At 37.6% G+C, this 22466-nt stretch overlaps 2 protein-coding genes across 2 annotated transcripts; one reads left to right on the forward strand and one right to left on the reverse strand.

Annotated features, from left to right (window-relative positions):
- Window positions 1-1311: 1311 nt before the first annotated feature.
- On the reverse strand, window positions 1312-3676 carry LOC142644317 (uncharacterized). Its single transcript, XM_075818957.1, has 2 exons — window positions 2454-3676; window positions 1312-2233 (listed from the first exon to the last, which is right to left on the reverse strand). The coding sequence occupies exons 1-2, from the start codon at window positions 3674-3676 to the stop codon at window positions 1312-1314; spliced, it is 2145 nt and encodes a 714-aa protein (XP_075675072.1).
- A 13999-nt stretch (window positions 3677-17675) lies between these two features.
- On the forward strand, window positions 17676-18789 carry LOC142642760 (putative carboxylesterase 2). Its single transcript, XM_075817181.1, has one exon. The coding sequence runs from the start codon at window positions 17710-17712 to the stop codon at window positions 18643-18645; it is 936 nt and encodes a 311-aa protein (XP_075673296.1). The 5' UTR covers window positions 17676-17709; the 3' UTR covers window positions 18646-18789.
- The last annotated feature ends 3677 nt before the right edge of the window (window positions 18790-22466 follow it).

Raw genomic sequence — 22466 nt, forward strand, 5'->3', positions numbered from 1 at the left:
AAAGAGAGAAGTTTTCTCCCTATTTAGCTTTTGTCCTGAAGCAAGTTCATATGTTTCCAAGATATGTGTGAGGTGGCTGCATTCTTCTAAGGTTGCTTGGCAAAAGATGATACTATCATCGGCGAAGAAGAGGTGTGAGATATGTGGGCCTTGTGGGCAGGCAGCGACACCTCGGAGAGCACCAGTGCTTGTGGCTTTGCGAAGTAGGGCTGAAAGTCCTTCTGCACAAAACAAAAACAAGAAGGGGGAAATGGGGTCCCCTTGCCTCAAACCCCGAGTAAGGGTGATGTGGCCTCAGGGTTTGCCGTTAATCTTTATAGAGTAGGTAACAGATGTAACACATTGCATCATGAGGTTAACCCATCTACTATTGAAGCCCATTTTATACATAATATTTTCCAAGAAACTCCACTCTACCCTATCAAAAGCCTTACTCAAATCAAGCTTTAAGGCCATTTCCCCAACCCGACCGTTTCTCTTTTGGTTTAGATGGTGCATTGTTTCAAAAGCAACTAGGACATTGTCAGTGATGAGACAGTCAGACATAAAAGCGCTTTGGTTTTCCCCGATGATGTGAGGGAGGAAGCGTTTTAGTCGGTTTGCAAGGACTTTGGAGGCCAATCTGGAAATGACATTGCTTAGGCTGATGGGTCGGTATTGAGTTACCTTGGTGGGATTTTTTATCTTTGGGATGAGGGTGATGTGTGTCTCATTAAAGTTAGGAGGGATGATGCCATCATTTCAAAAGTTTAGAACAGCAGTCGTAACACACTCACCAGATAAAGACCAAAAATACTGGTAGAAAAGAGGGGGCATGCCATCGGGTCCCGGGGATTTCTTTGGATGCATGTGCTTCAAAGCTCTGTGGACCTCTTCTGCTTGAAAAACCTGGGTTAAGAAACTGTTCATCTCAGCAGTGACCACTGGTTGGACGGCATCAATAGTAGCTGAGAAATCGGTGGGCCCATTTGTAGTGAAAATGTTGGAGAAATAGTCTAGGATAATGTCTTCCATGACCTGGTCGTCTTCTTGCCAAACGCCGTTGGAATCACATATGCCTTTAATAAAGTTTCGGTCTCTTCGGTTTGAGGCTTTTTGGTGAAAGAAGTGGGTGTTACGGTCGCCATCAGTGATCCATTGAGTTCTTGATCGTTGGTGCCACATAGTGTTTTCAGTGTCCAGCCAGTTGTTAAGAGCGGAGCGAACCTCTTGAATCTCCGCTGAATTCTGGCTAGCATTCAACTCGAGACACTGGAGCTTCTTTTCAAGTCTCGAAATCTGTCTTCCCACGTGGCCGAATTCTAGCTTGTTTCAAGTTGTCAAACGCTCGCGGCAACTGTCAAGGCAGTTCGTAATTTGAGCGTCGTCAGGTTTGAAAAGGCCATCTTGCCATGCGTCTTGGACGACCTCAGCACAACGAGGATCACGCAGCCACATCGCTTCAAAGCGGAACAGCCGGCCCAAAGGACGTGGACTGGCAATGGGCGGACGAAAGCGGATAGAGAGTAGGGAGTGATCCGAGGTGGACATTGGAATATGATGAACAGTAGTGCCAGGGAAGAGAGAACACCAACCAATAGTAGCTAGTGCTCGGTCTAATCTGATGTGTATGCGACCTTCTATAGGATGATTTCTTGACCAGGTGAAATGAGACCCAATATAACCAAGGTCGAGGAAGCGGCAATGGTGGATGACTGTGTGGAAGCGATCCATCTGTCTGGCTGGCCTTAAAGCGCCACCTAGTTTCTCTGAGCGTTTAACTATTTCATTGTAGTCCCCCACGCAGAGCCAAGGGAGGGTATTGTATCGGCCCAAGGATTCAAGTAGGGTCCAGGTTTCTTCCCGTTTGCTTGTATCAGGTTGTCCATAGAAGCCAGTGAGCCTCCATGTCAGTCCTGTAGTTTTACATACAACATGGGCATCAATAAACCAACGAGAAATTTTTTTGATATGTACCTTTGCATCAGATTTCCAAAGGAGTGCAAGACCGCCACTTGAGCCTTTGGAGGAGACTGCAATACCCTGATTATAAGCACAACCCTGTTTCTTAGCATTCAACTGATCGGTGGTGAGCTTTGTCTCCATGAGGAAGACACATATGGGATCTTCTTTGTCCAATGCTCGTAGAAGAGCATTAACTGTCCGGGGGTTCCCAAGCCCCCGGCAGTTCCAATTGAGGATACTCATTATGTCCGGCGGTGCTGCGTAGCAGACACCGCCGATCCCAGGTTTTCTGCAAAAAGTTTGTTGAGTGTTTCTTGTCAAGAGAGTTGCTATCCAGAGTTGTTGTTTTAGAGTTTTTTCGTTTGAGGTCTTTTGCATGCACGTCATGGGTTTGTGAAGGTAGTGTATTGGGTGGTGGGACAAGTCTTTTCCAAGTTTTTAGCTTTGGCTCATTTATTGGTGCTGAAGTGGAGGAGGGCAAATTTTCTGTAGTTATCATGGGGTCTGACATGTTGGAATGGTTAAAAGAATGGTTTTTGGAATTATGCATGTGTTCAGGTGTGGCTTTATTTGGTGTAATTAATGGGAGTGAATGTGGGTGTATGACGTTATCATTTTGCGTAACGTCTGGGATTGTGCCGCCTGAATTCCGTGTAGGTGGGGTATTTAATTCTTGGTCAATCACATTAATGTGACAGTTGAAAAGATTCGGGTTTGAAAGGATATCCGTTGAATTCGGGGCATCATTATGGTTTACTGGGAATTGCGGGGTTTCCGTTTCCGGCGTCGGAGTTGCCTTGTGAGGAGGTGGCGTGGGTGTATTGGTCAAGAAAGTGGGTTGTTTCGGTGGTGGGGAAGGTGGGGTATTTTGTGGCGGCGGACAGGGAGAGGCATATTGTGGTGGTGGATAAGGTGGGATGTGTTGCGGTAAGGGTGTTGGGCGGGGAGTACGAGGAGGTTTAGTGGATGGCGGGGTTTTATTTGTCACAAGTTGAGGTTGCTGGATGTTTGTCATGGTGGCACGTAGCCAGGGCCCATATTGCTGGTTGTCTGTGCTTGAAGTATCGGAGTTGTCGGTCAAGAGCTGGCAGTCTCGCTCGTCATGATTTAACAGGCCGCATTCGTAGCAATAGATGGGCAATCTTTCGTACTGGAATGAGATCCATTGTGGGTCCTGGTCCCCTACATTCACGAAGCGTCCACGACAGAGAGGTTTAGAGATGTCAATGTTGACTCGTACTCGGATATATCGGCCATGACACTCACCAGTAGAGGAAACATCAACTTGTTCAAGTGTACCAAGCGTGGTTCTGATGGCTTCTGCGTTTGCTCGGTTCATACGCCGGAGAGGAAGGCCGTGGATTTGCATCCAGAAAGAAGCGTTGGTGAAAGTGGCGTCATCCACTGATTCTTCCTCCTTTGGTTTATATAGCCCGATCAAATATTTGTCAAAGGACCAAGGTCCCTGTGCAAGGATTTTCATCGGATCAGTCTCATTGTCAAAGAGTATTAACACTGTGTTGAGACCAAGGTCACGGACCTCAAAGTTCTGGATAGAGCGCCACATGCTCCGGAGTGTGCGTGATAAGGCTTCCACATTGACTCTGCGTTTGGTGAATAGTTTTGCCACTAGAACTTTGTTGTTGCTTTCTATCTCAGGGGTGAGGTTGACGAGTTTCTGTTCAGTGGAGTGTAATGATAGGCGGGCCCATCTTCTAGTGAGATCATCCATGGTCAAGCGCAAGAGAATTGGGGGCAAGGGAGACAAGAGAGGGAAAGAAGTAGCGTGAAAAGTTTCCACCAAAGTGGGGAAAGGGTGGCCAACACGAAGTGGGCACTAGGCTTTCATCACCGAGGCTCACAAGAGACAACGAGAGAAAAAAATCTCACATCACATCAGCCTTACCGACTAGCATTACTTTTCTAATAAACTTTACAGTGTTTCATAGGAATGTATTTAATATGATTTTTTTTTAATACTAAGTATTTTAACACACACATGAAAAAATGAGAATGGGTCTCAAAGAAATTGATAGTGGTGTATATTCAAAATGATATAACTCTTGAATACACAACATGGACTTTAAACCTATGAATTGAATCTATGAATTCTCTAATTATGAGTTAAGCCCATTAAACATTCAACAATAGATGTTTAGTGGGATCCTTATACATTATGCATGACCAGCTTCCAATTGAAATTTAATCTTTAGGATAAATCAATGCAATTAAGAAAGACTCAGAAATTTTGAATTTTTGAATGTATAAAGCTATCGAGAGAGATCAATAATTCTCATTGTTCCTTAAATTAATGAACTTGATTTAATTTATTGGGATCTTTTATCGGCATTTTTTTCTATTAATAATGTTTTATAAACTTTTCACTTTTGGACTTCTGAATTTGGAATAACTTACTTTCATGCAATTTATTTTGTTCAATAAACGATCAATATTTTCATCAGTGGCGGCTCCACTTGTATATGATGGTGGTCTTAGGACCATCCTCACTTGCCAATTTTTATTATTATTATTATTATTTTTTTACACTTAACAAAAAAATTATATAAATAATTAGTTTAAACAAATCTATTGTGTGACCACCCTAATTTAAAAAAAAAATGTATATATATACTTATAAAAAAAAATTATATACTAAATTAACCTATTTTGACCACCCTAATAAAAATGTTAAACACTCTGACTTGAAAATCATAAGAATTTGAATTCAACAAAAAAAAAAATAATGCTACATCCATAATATTTTCATAATAAATATTATGTGGTAAGATATTACTAATTCTAATTTGGGCACAATATTGACTTGTTTTACCCACCAATAACAGCTTGTTGTGTAAGATTTATTATGAAATTGTTGTGGTCACTTTATTATACTTATTTTAGCACATTCAATTTCCACTTTATTTCTTATTAGTTTTTTTTTTTCCTTTCACTTTGTTAGTACAAAAAAATTGTACTATTTAATGTATTTGTGTGTGTGTGTGTGTGTTTTTTTTTTTGTGACGATATATTTAAGTTGTCTCTTTATTAAATTTTGTATAATTTAAATTTCTTAGTGACTACCCTAAAACAAATTCCTAGAACTACCACTAATTTTCATGATCGAGGGTATAGTACTATTTGTAATAGTTGTCCTTTTATATCATATTAACAATAAAAAAATTGTTAAATGAAAAAAAGAAAACTTGGCTAAGAATACCGTACTTTCATGGAATTTATTGTGTTCAATAAACGATCGATATTTTCATGATCAAGGGTATGATAATATTTGTGGTAGTTGTCCTTATATATCATATAAACAATCAAAAGATTGTTAAATGAAAAAAACAAAAGGAAAATTGATTAAGCATGATTTCTTTCCATGCCCATGAATTTACATTAAATATTTTTTTTCCTAGCTTTTCTAATATCATTAGGTTGTGGTAAGTGGAGCCGTGGAGGAGGAACAAGATACATACATACATACATATATATATATATATATATATATATATATATATATATATATATATATATATATATATTTGTAAGAGTTCTAATGAAATTGTTATTGGTTTGAAATCTCTTTTAAAGAGAAATATATCAAAAATCTGGAGTTCCTTTTTGTTCAAATATTCGAGAAAAATAAAACACATAATCAACTTGAATTCATGACAACTACTTGAAATCATAGTAAATGCTTAGATTTGTTGTCTCATTTTTACTTTTCATGAACAAAATATCAATTAAAGACGAGGGTTTCTTCAAATAAGAAATAACAGTGATAGTTATTCAATCAAATAATACTAAGCATGTTTCCTATTTCTTATTGAAAAGCAAATAGGCTTTTTTATTTTTTGGTGCAAAATAGTGCTCAACTTTATAGGTGACAATTTTGATTAGTTAAATATATATATATATATATATATATTTTTTTTTTTTTTGCAAAAATGCACTTTTAGTCCTTACATTTTGAGTCAATTCCCATTTTAGTCCCAAAATTGATTTCGTTACTAATGTTATTCCTAAAAAAAAGAAAATCGTTTTTAAAATAATCCTTGCCATCAGCCAACCAACGGAAAAATCCTATGTGTCTAATGGGATGCCATACTTGCTAACATGGCGCTGACGTGACCATTAAAATATTATTAAAATAGATTATTTGGCATTTTTAAATGTCATGTCAACATTTAAGTTAATAAAAAAAGGCCAAATCAGAGTATTTAAACTAAATTAAAAAACAAACCTTTAATTTCTTAATATAATTTAAATTGAAAATACAAATTTGATTTAAACTGAAATTTTAATTTCTCAATTCTCAATTAAATTTTTTTTTTTATCACAATCCTCTGCACCAAATCTCAATCCCAATCCCACAAACCCAAGTTCCCCAACCCAACATAAAATTTTCTTAGTCACCAACATCACAACATCAATATAATCCCTTTCTCTACCCATTGTTCTCTCACTCTCGGTCTCTTTGATTTCTCTTTGATTTGCTCCATACCTAGACACCCATGGCCAGAAACAGCAAGCTCCAAAACCCAAACACCTATGGCCAAATAAAACAAAACACTCTCTTTAATCTACCCATAAGCCTATGGCCGAAGACTCCAAGCTCTACCTCTCTCGACCACGAGCCGCCGAGACTCGATTGATGAGGACGACGATGAGACGGGGTGGCCGAGGAGTCATTTCGTGGTCAAGATGGCGTCGTTTGACGAGTGGCTAAGGAGGTGGATTGTGTCATTTCGGTGTTGGGGTGGGTGGTGTGAAATGGTGCTGTTGGTTTCGAGGAGGTAGAAATGGCGCCACTAGATCTGCTTCAAGCACAGATCTGCTCCTGATAAGAACATAAAAAAGGAAAGAAAAAAAAAACCATTCAGATTTGGGTTGGAGTTTGTGTACAATTGATTTTTGTGGAAGAATTTGTGTACAAATCAAGGAAGTCAATATCGTACCGGAGGCTGTACCGGTTTGGCCACCGGTACGATATATTTCGGATACCGGTCAATACCGGTGTGCCGTTTTGGGTTTACCGCTATTTTATACACACACACACCAAAATCTCTAGAACCATGTTTATAAACATATAATATTTCACTTATATTATAATAAATATAAAAGTTTATCATAAAATATTACCTTAATTCAGAACAAATTATTCATAATTTTAGACTTTAGTATCAATTAAAAGAAAAAAAAAAAACACAATATAAAAAATAGAAAGCTTAGTTGTTCATTGCATACTAAGAAAACAAATAATACTAATAAGTTAATGTAAATAAGTTACCATTATGCCCTTACAAAAATTCAAAAATTACAAAACAAAAAAAAAAACCTTTTTTCCATATCGGCCGGTACGCCCGGTACCAGCAGGTATTGCCCGAAATTGGCCGGTATGGTCGGTATTTTATCCGGTACAATATAGAAGTGTACCGGTACCGGTGCACTGGCTGGTACAATATGTACCAGCCGGTATGGCCGGTACCGGTACAGTATCGACCACCTTGGTACAAATATTGGAATATTTTGGGTTTCTATTCTTTTGTTCTTGGGATTGAATATTCTGGGTTTGTTGTTCTTGTGTGTTCATAATCAAGATGAATTTGGAATAGGAATTTGATAATTTGAATGTGAAATTTATGAGTTTATGGGGTTTATGAGTTTATGGATTTGCTGGAGATTAGTTGGTTTGTTGGATTTATTTCTTGTTTTCTTGGCACTGATGGAGATTGGATTGGGTTGCTGGGTTTGTTTCTTGGATTTGGGAAGAACACGAAGAACAAACTGTTATGTTCTTACGCAAAAATAATGAAAAGTAAAAAAAATTAAATTAAATTAGATTTAAGGCTTTTTTCAAAAGATTTAATTTATTTTTTGTTTAAATTTTCTGACATGGCTTTTAAAAAAAATTAAAATGTTGACATGGCATTTAAAAATGCCAAATAATCTTTTTTAATAATATTTTAATGGCTACGTCAGCGTTCTGTTAGCAAGTAGGCCATCCCATTAGACACGTAAGATTTTTTCGTTGGTTGGCTGACGGCAAGGACCATTTTAAAAATGATTTTCTTTTTTTTTAGGGATGACATTAGTAACGAAATCCATTTTTGGACCAAAATGAGAATTGACCCAAAATGTAGGAACCAAAAGTGCATTTTCGCCTTTTTTATTTTATTTTTTATTTTATAATAAATAGTCATTGAACTTTTATTAATAAGGCATAAAATTTCCATCAAGGATTTCAAGATTGGTTACATCGCCATGGATGTCTTCTAACCAAATTTGGGGTTCAAACAAATGATTCGCTAGTTTAGCAAGTTTGTCTACTACTGCATTACCATCACGCTTGACATGTTAGAAGGAGGCATTTCTCAAGGTTGATGCAAGGATCCTTGAGTCATCAATTATGTGTCCAAATGAGGCCAAGCAAGGTGCATCTGAGGTGAGGTGACTGTATATGATTCTAGCGTCTCCTTCAAAGACCACATCGTGGAGACCTATCTCAATTGCAAATGTAATGGCCCTTCGACAAGCCAACACTTCTAGTTCTTCCACAGACAATGGTATATTTATACGTTCCAAAAGTGCTGCAATGACCTGGCCACCTGAGTCTCGGACCACAACACCCAAACCAACTGAATTTGTGTCCTAAAAAATTGCTCCGTCACAATTGGCTTTGTACTAACAGAACAGGGGTGGTAACCAATGAATTGGATGAGCCATTGGTTGTTGAAAAAGAGGAGTGTCTTGAGCCATTTGATACTTTTGAAGCCGCTGCACTGCATCACTATAAATCTGCGTTAGCAGCATTGCTAGAGAGACCATTCTTTGTGCATTTCAGTTGTACTAGATACTCCACGCAATGTAAGCAAATAACTCAGCCAATCTTGGCTGCTTTTGGAGAATGCCATGGAATAGGTCTTGAAAGCTAGCAAATCTGTCAGCCAAAAAGGGGCGGCATTTTTCCATTTCCCACCACATAATTTTCTCCATCGGACAACCCCAGATTGCATGGATAATATCTTTTCTTTCACAGCAGCAACGCTTACAAGTAGAATCTTGTGTGATGTGTCTTTTCTGCAAATTCATCTTTGTTGGTGACGAATCATTGCTAGCCCTTCAAATGAAGTGGCGGATTTTGTTTGGAACATTTAAAGACCAAATGTCCAACTAGAATTTTTTGTGTGCACTTGAGTTGGATGGACCAGGAGCTGCAGTAGCAGCTTCATCAGAGAGGAGGCGATATGCAGACTAGGTGGAATAGCATCCATTTTTTGTCCCTGTCCATATAAAGGAGTCCTTGCCATGAGTTGAACTCAGAGATAAACTGAGTATGGATCTTGCTTCATGAGGCAAAAACTCCTCGACAACTCTATCTTCAATCCAACTCCCAGTTTCCTCATCAATTAGCGTGCACAACCGAGTGTTACTTGGGAAATTTTTTATAGGCGATATCACATGGCTGGAGTGTTGGTCTGGTAGCCATTTATCACCTCAAATAATGACAGATTTCTCATCCCCTATTCTCCATCTCCCACCCATTTGCACAACCTGGCGTGCTTTCAAGATGCTTTGCCAAGCATACGACCCATTCACTTTGACACTGTCATCAAGGATTGAACCATTTGGAAAGTATTAGATTTAAATACCTTGTAGAAAAGAGAGTGTTGGTTGTGCAGCTACCTCCACATTTGCTTGCCCAACATGGCCAATTTAAAGTTTTCAATATCCTTAAAGCCCAAACCCCCTTGCCATTTTGGCAAACATAGTTTTTTGCATCCAACCCAATGTGTTTTCGTAGACTCACCCTTATAACCCCACCAAAATTTCCTTGCATAAGGATCTAGGAAGCTTGAAGCACCCCATGGTGTAAGTAGGCATTGCTTGAAGGACTGCTTTAATCAACACTTCTCTTCCTCCTTGCGACAATATCTTTTCTTTCCAACCTTGCATTTTGTGCCAAATCCGTTCTCTAATGTAGCTAAAACTTTGCGTTTTTCCTCTGCCAACAAAGGAAGGTAAACCAAGATATCTTTCATAGTGGGAAGTGGCTGGTACACCAAGAAAAGTCTTAATGCTTTCTTGCGTTGGCTAATCAGTACTAAGATTGAAGAACAATTGTGTTTATCTCTATTTATTTGCTGACCAGAAGCTGCCTCGTATTGATGTAAAACATCCAAAATGGAGTTCCAATCTTGGGTGGTTGCATGGCAAAAGCGCACATTATCGTTTGCGAAGAACAAGTGTGAAACCTTTGGGCCAGCCCTACAAATTGAGACTCCTTTAATTCAGCCAACTTGTTCAGCTTGCTGTATTAGTGAGTGTAAGCCCTTAGCATACAAAAGAAATAGATATGGTGATAGAGGGTCCCCTTGACGGAGTCCTCTGTTGGGTGCAAAGTGACCGTGGGGTTCTCCATTTACCAATATAGAGTATGAAATAGATTGAATGCATGAACTAATAAGAGAAATCCACCTATCTGCAAAACCCAATTTCGCCATTAGTTTTTCCAAGAATACCCATTACACTTTATCATATACTTTGCTCATATCGAGCTTGAGGGCTATGAACCCAAATTTCCCTTTCCTTTTTTTTTTTAAAATTTTTTTATAAAGTGATGAAGTGTTTCAAATGCAACAAGAATGGTATCTGAAATTAATCTATTAGACATGAAGGCACTTTGAGTTCTGACACTAGCTTATGGGGTAGTTTTTTTAGGCGGTTTGCTATGGTTTTGGAAATAATTTTGTAAAGGACGTTGCAAAGGCTTATAGACCGAAAATCCTTGGCTGTTTCAGGTGATTTTGTTTTTGGTATTAGGGAGATGAGGGTATGATTTAGGTTATCTATCATTGAACTTGAATTAAGGATATCAAGAGAGGTGGCAATTACATCCTTACTAATAAAATTCCAGCATGATTTGAAAAAGAATGGTGACATACCATCGGGTCCGGGAGCTGTTAGAGGCTTCATTTAATTCAAGGCTCTTTCTACCTCCTCGATAGTGAACTCACATGTTAAATCTGCATTCATTGATGGTGTGACCTTGGCTTCAATTCCTTGAAGAATCTAATCAAAACTTGAAGGGGTTGTGGATGTGAAGAGCTGCTCGAAATAGTTCACCATGGCCTCTCTGATTTTATTATATTTTTCCACAACTTAACCATCATCCAAAATCAGTTTTGAGATGAAATTTCTTTTGTTTCTTTGAGTTGCACAGTTGTGCAAATAGGCAATGTTGAGATCGCCACTCTTTAGCCAATCAGTCCATGATCACTGATGCCACAAGCACTCCTCTTTCACCATAAGATCATAGACTTCCCCTTTAAGAGTTCGCACCATGTCATGCTTAGTACCAGCCATTGAAGTCGCCTCTACTAGTGCTAACTCCTTTTTTTCTACTAACATTCGATGGATGTTACCAAACGATAACCTGCTCCAGTTTTGAAGGCTTGCTCTACAATCATCCACTTTTCCTATTAACCTGCCCACAAAATCTCCTCTCTTCAGCCTTCCCAAGCTTTTTTAATAACCCCTTCACACCTTTTATCCTTCAACCAAACAGCCTTGAATCGGAAAGGCCTTGTTTTCTTATAAAATCTTCTGTTTTCATCGTTCGAGCATAACCACAATGGGCAATGGTCTGATAAAGAGCCTGCTATGTGATGCACCATAACTATGGGGAATAAAAAGGACCATGAAGGGGTAGCAACCCCTCTATCCAAATGTATCCAAGTCACCTCACCATCAAATTGATTTGTTGCACCAAGTGAAAGGTGCTCCAACAAAACCCAAGTCCTAAAATCCACAAAAATCCAATGCATCTCTGAACTCTCTCATCTGCCATTCCCTTCGTATGGCTCCTCCCAATTTTTCCTCGGATTTAGTGATTTCGTTAAAATCCCCACGCACAGCCATGGTAAATCCATCTTGAGACATAAGTCTTTCAGTAGTGTCCAAGAATGTTCCCAGTTGGCCGTTACGGGATTTCCGTAGAAACCTGTTAATCGCCAAGCATCATCCATTCCTGGCTTAACTACCGCACCAATATATGTTGGTGAGGAGTCAAGTACTTTGAGATCAATTCCATATTTCCAATAAAGTGCCAAACCTCCTCCCGTGTTGACACGTGGGACAATGAAGGCGTTTTCAAGACGGAGCTTCGAACAGAGTTTCTTCAAATAGCACTCCTTTGATCTTGTCTCCATGAGGAAAATTATGGACGGGTTGTATTTCTTCACCATCTTAGTGAGTTCCAGAACTGCACGTGATTGACCCAAACCACGGTAGTTCCAACTAAGGCAATTCATTGGTTCTGGCGGGGCTGTTTTCCAGGGCCAAAATGGGAAATTAACATTGTTTGTCAAACAATATAATTAGTATGCACTGTTTTCAAACTATATATTTTACTAACATCTCGAGTTTAAAAGACTTGATTTAGGGCCTATGAATCAAGTCTCAAAGACTCGATTTTCATGGTCTGATCACATTTGATGTGGCGTTTTTTTCACGTGGCGTCTACTGAAAATCGAGTTTTTAAAACTCGATTTATTAGCCGAGCATTACTAGCAAACAAAAAAAAACACTTTTCATTTAATACATTATCAATGCTAGCAAGCTGTATAACACAAATCAATGGACTCTCTTTTCTCCCAGTCATTCAGACATCTCTCCTCACCTTAGTCCTCTCTCCTTTCTTTCACTATGTCTGCTCTCTCTTCTTTCAAGAGCACAGACCAAAGATGCTAGGTTGCTAGGCGGCAACAACAACGTGGATAGGTGGTGGTTTCGACTACGAACTGCAGAAACCCAGCCATTAAGTTGACTCGGTTCACCGGTTTGGTGGTGGTGGGGTTGTTGTGGAGGTCGCGGAGGTTGATTTTGGCTGTTGGTTAGTCGGTCTTGGGTTCATGACTTTGGGTTTGCGAGTTGGGTGTTTTAGGTCGGTGGTATATATGGGTGTTTGGGCTGTGTGCAACGGTCATGGTGGGTTAGATTTTGGGGTTCATCTGTCACGGTGGTTGTTGGTGTTTTGGTAGTGAATGGGTTTTCCTGGGTTACGATCAGTGAGTTTGTGGGTTGCTTATGGTAGCATTGAGTCGGTGGTTGTTTTGTTTTGTGTGGATGCGGTGGTTGCGGTCACCGTTGGCTATTAATGTGAGAGAAGTAGAGGGACGAGAGAAGAGAGAGGCCAGGAAATGTTTTTAATCTTATCTTAATTTTTTTTTTCCTAAACAGAGAATGGTGTTTTTTGGGTCAGCTTATAAATCGAGTCTTAGAGACTCGATTTCCAGGTGGATGCCATGTGGAAAAAATGTCACATCAAATGTGATCAGACCATGGAAATGGAGTCTTTTAGACTCGATTTATAGGCCCTAAATTGAGTTTTTTAAACTCGAGATGTTAGTGAAATATATAGTTTGAAAACAGTGCCTACTAATTATATTGTTTGACAAAAAATGTTAATTTCCAATTTTGGCTTGTTTTCTAGCCTCCACCACTTCAAAATCATCACCATTGACATGCTGTAGTGTTTGTTGGTGCTTAGAAGGAAGATCAGATGAGCACTTACTTTTAGTGAAATCACGTTTTTTCCTTGAGAGAGGTTCAAGACTTGTGTTTTCATTAGAGTTTGCAATGTGTACTTGGCGAGACCAGGTCGGTAGAACACGATACTGGGGAGATACGTTGGATACCTTAGCCGTCTCATGAATCTCACGTGCATCACTTAGCTGAGTTGGACTTGGGGGAATATTTTTGACACGTGGATTAGTTTTAGATTGAGTAGTTGCATTTGAGATTTCGATACTATCAAACTTTGCTATCTTTGAGTCAATCTCGTTTAACTGCAGATCAATCTCTTTATGGTGCATATCAGAAATAGCTTGAGTATTAGGACCAGACTTTACCACGGCTTTATTGTCTCCCATTATCATAGGCACGTATCTTTACTACGAATAACAACTATCCCAACGTTATGCCCCTGTTTAATACTTTCCAAATTTTCTGTAACGGTTTCTGCCTCTCTGCTTCGCCCACCCTCTGCTTCCAGCTCACTGGGTTTCATGGTGGGGAGTACCGAATTATCGTTCTCCATGGAAGGAGTGGGTGTAGTGGTAGAATTTTTCTTCTTTGCCTTGTAAAATCCTTAGACCGTAATTTCACTTTTTTTGGTCTAAACATATGCCGAAGCTCTTAATCTTGCTCCAATTTGTCTCTCCTCTGGCTTTAGTGTCCCCTCACTTTTGATCCAAATATCAAAGTCCTTGTTGTCATGAGTAAGACGACCACACCAATGACATAAATTCGGTAGTCTTTCATACTTGGAGCTTACCTAAATTTGTTTTCCATCCTCAAGCAAAATAAGGCGACCATGACACAAAGGCATAGATAAGCCTATGGTAATATTGAGACGTAGAAAATTACCCCCATTAGCTTCCTTAAACTTCTTCGGGCGAGACACTTCTCCAATCACACTGCTTAGCTTCAAACCCGTTTCCAATGTCATGTATCATAAAGGGATGCCATGTAGTTCAACCCAAAAACTGGCCCTTTCAAATTTGATGTCAATGATAGGAGTTTCTTTTTCATACATCTGCATAGCAACCAGATGCTTGTTAAAGCTCTAAGGTTCACTCGAAAGAATTCTGTTCACATCTCCCTTATTGTCGAACGTAAAAAGAATTATATGATCATCAAGGCTCTTAATCTTGAAGCCATTGCGAGACCTCCATAATAGGTTGAAGGTTCTTGCAATAACATCCATGTTGAGCGCCCTCTTGGTAAAGAACTTTACTGCTATTGAAAAATCATTGGAACTATCATCTTTGGTGAGAGTGCAACCCAGGCCCTCTCTGTCAGACAATGTGAGCTGACTCCAATTCTGAGTGAGGTCATCCATGGTTGATTGAATGTTTGCTTTATCTCTCTCTACTATTTCCCAAATCCCTTGCAAAAAAAAAAAAAAATACCACTAGTCGAAAAGTAACACTGTTACTCCATGGGACAAAACAACACCTTCTTTTAGAAGGGACAAACCAATTGTACTGAACAAAAGATGTTGATGAGCAACAACTCCTATTTCAGAGAAACTTAGGTATTAGAGGATACCATCGCTCTCCCTTGGTGCGGTTGTCACTTTACAAGTATAAATACTTGTGGGGTGTGGGGGGCGAGGGCCAGAGTTCAAGTCCAAGAGGGAGCTTCACACACATATACACTTAGATTAGGCTAGAGTAGAAATTCTAACTTGTATATATAAAAAAAAAAAAAAAAAAGGTATGAGAGGATTTTCAAAAAAATTTAAGTAGCGGATTAGTTAGATATTTGATTAGTTATATATGTACTAACTAATATATAATTGGCTCTATTACTATGAATTTAGATGGGGATTCCAACATAAGCCCTTCCATTTTGTTTATAGTTGTGATTTTCCCCCTTGGACAACCCCCTTTATTCTACAACAGCACCCAAAGGGCCAGGATCGTCTCTTCTTGCCAGAGCTGCAAGGCCCACAATTGAGGCGGTGAGGAAAGAGATGGAATCTGGCCCAAAGATACAAGAAGTAAGGATCCCAAACAACCACACTATGGGCCAAAGCATTTTCATTCTAGTATTCTACCAACATGGATGAAGTCCCATGTAACAAAATTAGAGAGAACTTGACGGTCTAGTCTGGATTTTCAAATCATGCATAGAACTTACAAGTCACCACAAAAAAGTTGAGTTTGTTTGTTTTTGTTTTTGTTTTTTCGGAGAATGCACAAAAGTGGTGAATTGATGTTAAATCGTTTATTGGGGCATAAATATAGCTTGATAGCAGCATGGTTTTTTTTTTTTAATAATAATAATACCACTAATTTTCACATATTTTACCAAAAGTCACTTATAGTTTGGCACGTCGGACGAATGTGTAATACTAGCATTTTTGTTATTAAAATCACATCCTTGGTGCCTAAAAGAAATGATATGATAATGGTACACCTTCTTTTAAGACAAGGCTCCACCATTTTTTTTTTTTTGAAATATTTACCTATGATAGTTTTTAGTCAAGCCTTACTTTATAACAAAAAAAAGTTCTACCTAACTTTTTTTTTTTAATATCAAGTTCTACCTAAATTTAGTTTACCTTAATTTTTTTTCCATAAAAAATAAAACAGCATTTTTTCTACCAAAATTTTTTTTTTTGAGAAATTTTTTTCCTACCAACCTAACTGTATGTGGTGGAGAATATTATTGGTTCAACAAAACTTAAGCAACAATACAATTATTGGTACGACTCATATGAGAACATGATCTAGCTAGGAACCATAGGCTCCTTTGTTCTTTTGTTTTTTAGTGAACACGTGTTTTTAGCAAAATTAAAAAAAAAAATAAGAAGGGCATGCTTAACGTGAGAAATAAAAAAAGTAGACTAAAAGGAGCATTATTATTCGTCACCAATCCTAATCCATCTCGAGAGGATCAAATTATGGGGCTTATCCTAAGCCATTTGTAAAAGTGCATTTTAAAAAAAAGTAGCGGTTTTAAAACGTGCATTTTGAAAATGCAATTTTAGAGTGTTTGACAAAATTTGTAAAAAGTATGATTTTTCAAATATTATTTTAGCTGCAAATTACAAAAAAACCTTTATACACCAATATTTTTAAATTCAATTTTATATATAAAATCAAAGTATTCTATTTATTAAATAAATAAAAAATTACACTTGGAGGGTGAAGACACCACTCCACATGAAGTACTTCACCTAACAAGGTGCCCTATCACCTGCATACTTTTCACTTTACCAATTTCATTTTACTCCTACAATCTTACTTTTGCACTTATCCTCGAGTAACACTAACAGTTACCCTCACCGATCAGATACCCATCCTTTTATTGTCCATGATACTTTCCATTTGAGGCTTGAAGAAAATAAAGAAGATGAATATGAGTCCTATAGCTTTTTGAGGATTTAGCAGGCTATGGAAGGAGTAAGAGAAGGGCGGAAATGAAATGGAAGGTGAAGCAGAAGTGAAGGTACGATGGAGGAAAAAAATGAGAAATATTTATGCGGGTTCTTTGTTCAAGTTTGATGGGGGTATTTGGGTAAATTGCACTTTAGAAAATGCGTTTTACAACACTTTAGAATGGTGTTGTCAAATTCGCTGGAAATACTTTCGTTTTGAAGTCGCGTGTTTTAAAATCACAAACGTTAGAACCTGTACAGCCAAATAGGCTAAAATTGGCGTTTTGAGTCCAAAACACCAGTTTTTATTCCAAAAATGTAGAGCCAAACGAACTGTATATATCAAGGTACATAAATAAGAAGGGCATAAATATAGGTTGATTGCAGCATGATTTTAAAATAATAATAATAATAATGCTAGTACTACTTGCTTTCACACACATTTTATCACAAATCATTTATAGTCTGTCACGTAGGACAATTGTGACAAAGTGTATAATACTAGTATTTTTATTAAATCACATTTTTGGCGATCAAAAGAAATGATATGATAATGGTATGCATTCTTTTAAGACAAGACTCCACTATTTTTTTTTTGAAATATTTACCTTTTTTTTTTGTTGAGAAATTGAAATATTTACCTATGATAGTTTTTAGTCGAGCCTTATTTTATAATAAAAAAATTTCTACCTAACTATAGTTTACCTTAATTTTTTCTTTCCATAAAAAACAAAACAGCATTTTTTCTACCAATTTTTTCTTTTGAGGATCGTATTATATATCAAGGTGCATTCATATTCCTCCTTGCTTCAACGATGGATTCAGGGACCAGTGAAGTAGTACATGAATTCCTCCCATATTTCCGAGCATACAAAGATGGGCGAGTGGAGAGAAACTTTGGCACCGATATAGTCCCTCCATCAATCAATTCCCAAAGTGGCATTTCCACCAAAGATGTTGAAATTGTTAAAGAAACTGGTCTATCAGCCAGAATTTACATTCCAAGTACCATTAGTTCAGGCCAAAAGTTGCCTGTTCTAGTGTACTATCATGGTGGGGGCTTCTTTATGGGTTCACCATTTTGTCCAGCATATCATAACCATGTTGCTGCTCTTGTAGCTGAGGCTAATATAATCGCAATTTCTGTTGATTACAGATTAGCCCCAGAACACCCTGTGCCAATAGGCTATGAAGATTCATGGATTGCACTTCAATGGGTTGCTTCTCACTATAATGGTCAAGGCCCTGAGGCCTGGCTGAGAGAACATGGTGATTTTCAGCGTTTTTTTCTGGCTGGGGACAGTATTGGAGGCAATATTGTGCACAACATGGCAGCACAAGCTGGGGTTGAAGGTCTCCAAGGAGTGAAATTATTAGGAGCTTGTTTGGTTCAACCTTACGTTAGTAAAACAGAAAGTGTTCACACTGGCGTGGAGGACAGATCATGGCTTTTTTCATGTCCAACAACAAGTGGTTTCGATGATCCAAGGATAAACCCGGCTGAGGATTCGAGGCTTTCGAGGCTAGGGTGCTCCAAGGTGCTCATTTTTATTGCTGAGAAGGATGATATGAGAGAGAGGGGTTTGTTCTATTATGAGACATTGAAGAAGAGCGGGTGGGAGGGAGAGGTGGAGATTGTGGAGACAGAAGGAGAGGATCATGTGTTTCATTTGTTCAACCCAAATTGTGAAAAGGCTCTGGCCTTGTTGAAAATGCTGGCTTCTTTCATAAATCAAGACAAGGCTTCTTAGTACTTAATTAGTACTTGCCAATGTCTTAGTTACTATTGAACTTGTATTAGCAATAATTACCTGATAGCAGGTTATTTAGCTATATTTCTGAGTTTGTGATGAGCTTAATTGCATTATAATAAAGGTGACAAGAACAAATGTCAACTCGCGGTGTTGATGGTTGATAAAACGCATTACATTTACAGCATGCTAAGCCAATTCGTATGAAATTGTGTTATTCCTGATTAAAGTCATTAAATTCATATGATTTTTTTTTTCTTATGGTATGTTTGGATGACAAGATTTGGGCACATAAATTTGGATTTGAGTTATTAAAATCCAAACACTTTGTTTGAAGGTATTTTGATAGTTTACTAAGGGTCAAAATTTTGGATTTAACAAATTCATCAAAGATTTTAAACCTTTGGGTTTGTTTGGTTAGGGAGATAGAAAAGTTGGAAGATAAAAAATTGTGAAAAGATGGAAAAGTGAGAGGATAAAAAATACTTAGTTTTTCCTCATGTGTGTTTAGTTGGAGGGATGAAAAAGTAGAGGGATGAAAAACTTCTTTGTTTGTTTGAGAAAAAAAAATGAGTTGATGAAAAATGTAGTCTACACAAATATACTCTCATGCCTTTATTAAATAAAATTAAAATAAAAGTAACAAATTAGAGGGGACGGGGGGGGGGAATGGATGAACCAAAAAAATAAAACCAAAACAAATGAACAACAACATCAACAAAAATTGAATGAGAAGTACCAGAAAAAGTAAAAAACCAAAAAAGAAAAGCAGAAAACCTTAAGAAAAAGAAAAAGAAACATATGAGTAACATAAAAGACAAAAAAAAAAAAAAAAAACCAAATGAAAAAAGGGAAGAAATGGCCAAAGAAGAAAACACAAATACGGAATACCCTCTGAGCTATGCGCAAGAGGTCACATGGCCTTTTTGGTCATTCTAATTTTTTTTCCCTAATTTGGAGAGATAGCATTTTGGTGGTTGAAGAAAACACTCAAGCCTTACTAGTTTTCTCTCCTTAAGGTTCACCTAACCAAACACTCCAAAAATCATTTTATTTCCTCTCTTTTCCATCATTCTTAAAATCTACTCAACCAAAATGGACCATTATGAACGAAAACAAGGAAGATAAAAAATGGGGGAGGGATGTGTTTAGTTGGGAGAGAAAATAGGGAATAAAATAGTGAGATTGTATTTTCACCTTGAGCCCACCAAAACTCCATCTTTCCAAATTTGGGAGAAAATACCATGAAAAAAAAGTCTTGCTTTTTTGGAAAAACTACCCCAGCCCCGCAATTAAATTTTGAACACTTTTCCTTCTTTCCTTTTTTGACTTTTTTCTTATCTTGTCTCATTCTTTCTTAATTCTCACTTTTTTTTTTGGTTCTTAAACTTCTTGTGTGTGTATTTTTTTTTTTAATAAAATAAAGTGCCGATTTATACACAATTTTTTAATAAAAATATAAAGTGTTTCTTTTGTTTTATATAATAAGACATACAGTGAATTTGTATAAACACTTTTTTCTATTCTTTTTAACTAAATAGTTTTTCATCTCTTCAATTTTTCACTCTCTCAACCAAACATATACGAGAGAAAATTAAATATCTTCTATCCTCCAACCAAACTTCCACCCCTCCAACCAAACAGACCCTCAATCCTTTAAAAATCCGTATGACATATTGAAATATTTATAGATTTGGAATTAAGGCATTTTAAATCTATCACTTTAAAATTCAAAATCAAATTCAAGTATTTAATAACAAACTTAAGGAGGAAATAGGTAGGAAAGTGGTCAAATCACTTTTAACTATGAGTGAATATGGGAAAAGATAGTAGGGGATCTGATTATTGTCTCTTTGTCATGAATAATATTATCTGGACGAAGCATCTATTTAGAAGTGAACTACCTATGGCAGTTACACTAATTTTAGTTACAAGTCATTTAGAACATAATGTAGAACAGTCGGCATAGGCCTTCCTGATGCAGTAAAAGCGCCGGAAGTCAACTCAAGATCAAGGGGGTGCCAATAAAGGCCATTAAGGTGACGATGTTAGAATTGCTAATCTCTCTTTTCTCAGTCACTATGGTTCTAGAGTCTAGAGTCTTGACTAGGTAACTGCACCCCGCTTGATTCTTCTTGCATAGATTGTATTATAGTCTATGATACAAGTACTTGGTTTTGAGAAACTTCGAGGTCCAAAACAAATTCTTCCCAAAATGCGAGGAGTAATCATATTGCATTTGTGATCTAGACCAAATTGGTCGTGTACTCGGTTATAATTGTGAAATATATCATTACCTGAAAGTTGCGTCAGATCCCAGTTCCCATCGTGCTCCTATCTTGTCGCAAAGTAACTTGAAAGCATAATTCCTATATGACCAAGATCAACCCCACTGCCTCAGCCAAAAAAAAAGAAAAGGACCAACCGGTCCAACCCCACTTCTTTTCGTCACTCTCATCTTTTCTTTCTACCCATATGGGTCGTGACCTAGGAAGCACGGGTGCGGTGTTTGGGCCGCCACACCCACGTCCGACGTGGGGACGCGCAGGCAACACCGCTGCTTGTGCGTCCGTGCCGCGTCGTCCTTTAAAAAAATATTTTTTTCGGCGCGATACGCGCCGACACGGCGCCGATTCGGCCCGAATTGGATCGTTTCGGCCGAATATCAGTGTATTTCGGCCGGGAAAAGGAAATCGGCCTGTGAGGGAAAAAAAATTAAACCGAAAATACCAGTGGACTGGACTGGATATTAATACGCCGCTGTCACCGGTAGACTGAAATCGTATCTTTGCTTCTTCGTCTTCTTCGCTTCGTCTTCTTTCACGGTCGTTCTTTGCCGGAGTGCTTTGTCTTTTGTTCTGTTTCCTTTTAACTGAAGAGTTCTGTTTCTTTTCTTTTTGATAAGAACAACTTCAAAGCCCTTTTTTGTTTTTTGGGCCTCTCTCACCAAACACGTGGGAGCCACCTCTTTCTTTTTTTTTTTTTTTATTTTTTATTTTATTTTATGGGAATCTACACTTTTTTTCTTTATTTTTTTAATAGGGCTACACTTATTTTAATACCTGTTACATATATTCTTTATTTTATTTTTAACTGACCAAATATGTGAGCCACTAACCAAAATTTTAAAAAAAATTTATTTATGAGAAGTCTCATCTATTTTAATACTTTTGTCAATAATTCAAGTGCCAAAAACTTTTGTATACTTATTACTATTTACTTATTTTTCTATTATTATTATTATATGAATTTTCTATTATTATTATTATATAAAAAAATGCTTAGCAATATATAAAATATATAAATAAAAAAGTTTCAAAAATATATATAAATAAAAATATTTTTAATACTTTTTTAATCGCCGCACCCCGCCGCACCCACACTCGTACCCGCACCCGAATCTGAAAATGCACCCGTGCTTCATAGGTTGTGACAGACTGACTGTGAGTCATGCTTTATTTCCTTTTCAGCAAGAGTGAAAAAAAACTGTACAAAAGTTTGATCTTAGCTGAAAGGCTTGTAAACTTTACTAAATAAATTTTTTTTAGGAACACGTCTATTTTTATACCCAAATCCATGCCCTGTTTATTCATGATAAATTCATGTTCTGCTATACAATTATCTCGTGCTATGTTACTATAAACTTTACTACATAAAATTTTTTTTAGGGACACGTCCATTTTTATACCCAAGTCCATGCCCGGATAATTTGTCAACTTTTGATTGGATTTTGAAACTTTCACATAGTTTACTGCATGTACATAAAAAAACTGAAATTCAATCAACAGTGGAGACATAATAAGAAGGATGTGAATTTGAGC

The sequence above is a fragment of the Castanea sativa genome, chromosome 7 (genome assembly GCF_040712315.1).
Source record: "Castanea sativa cultivar Marrone di Chiusa Pesio chromosome 7, ASM4071231v1".
NCBI classification, from domain to species: Eukaryota; Viridiplantae; Streptophyta; class Magnoliopsida; order Fagales; family Fagaceae; genus Castanea; species Castanea sativa.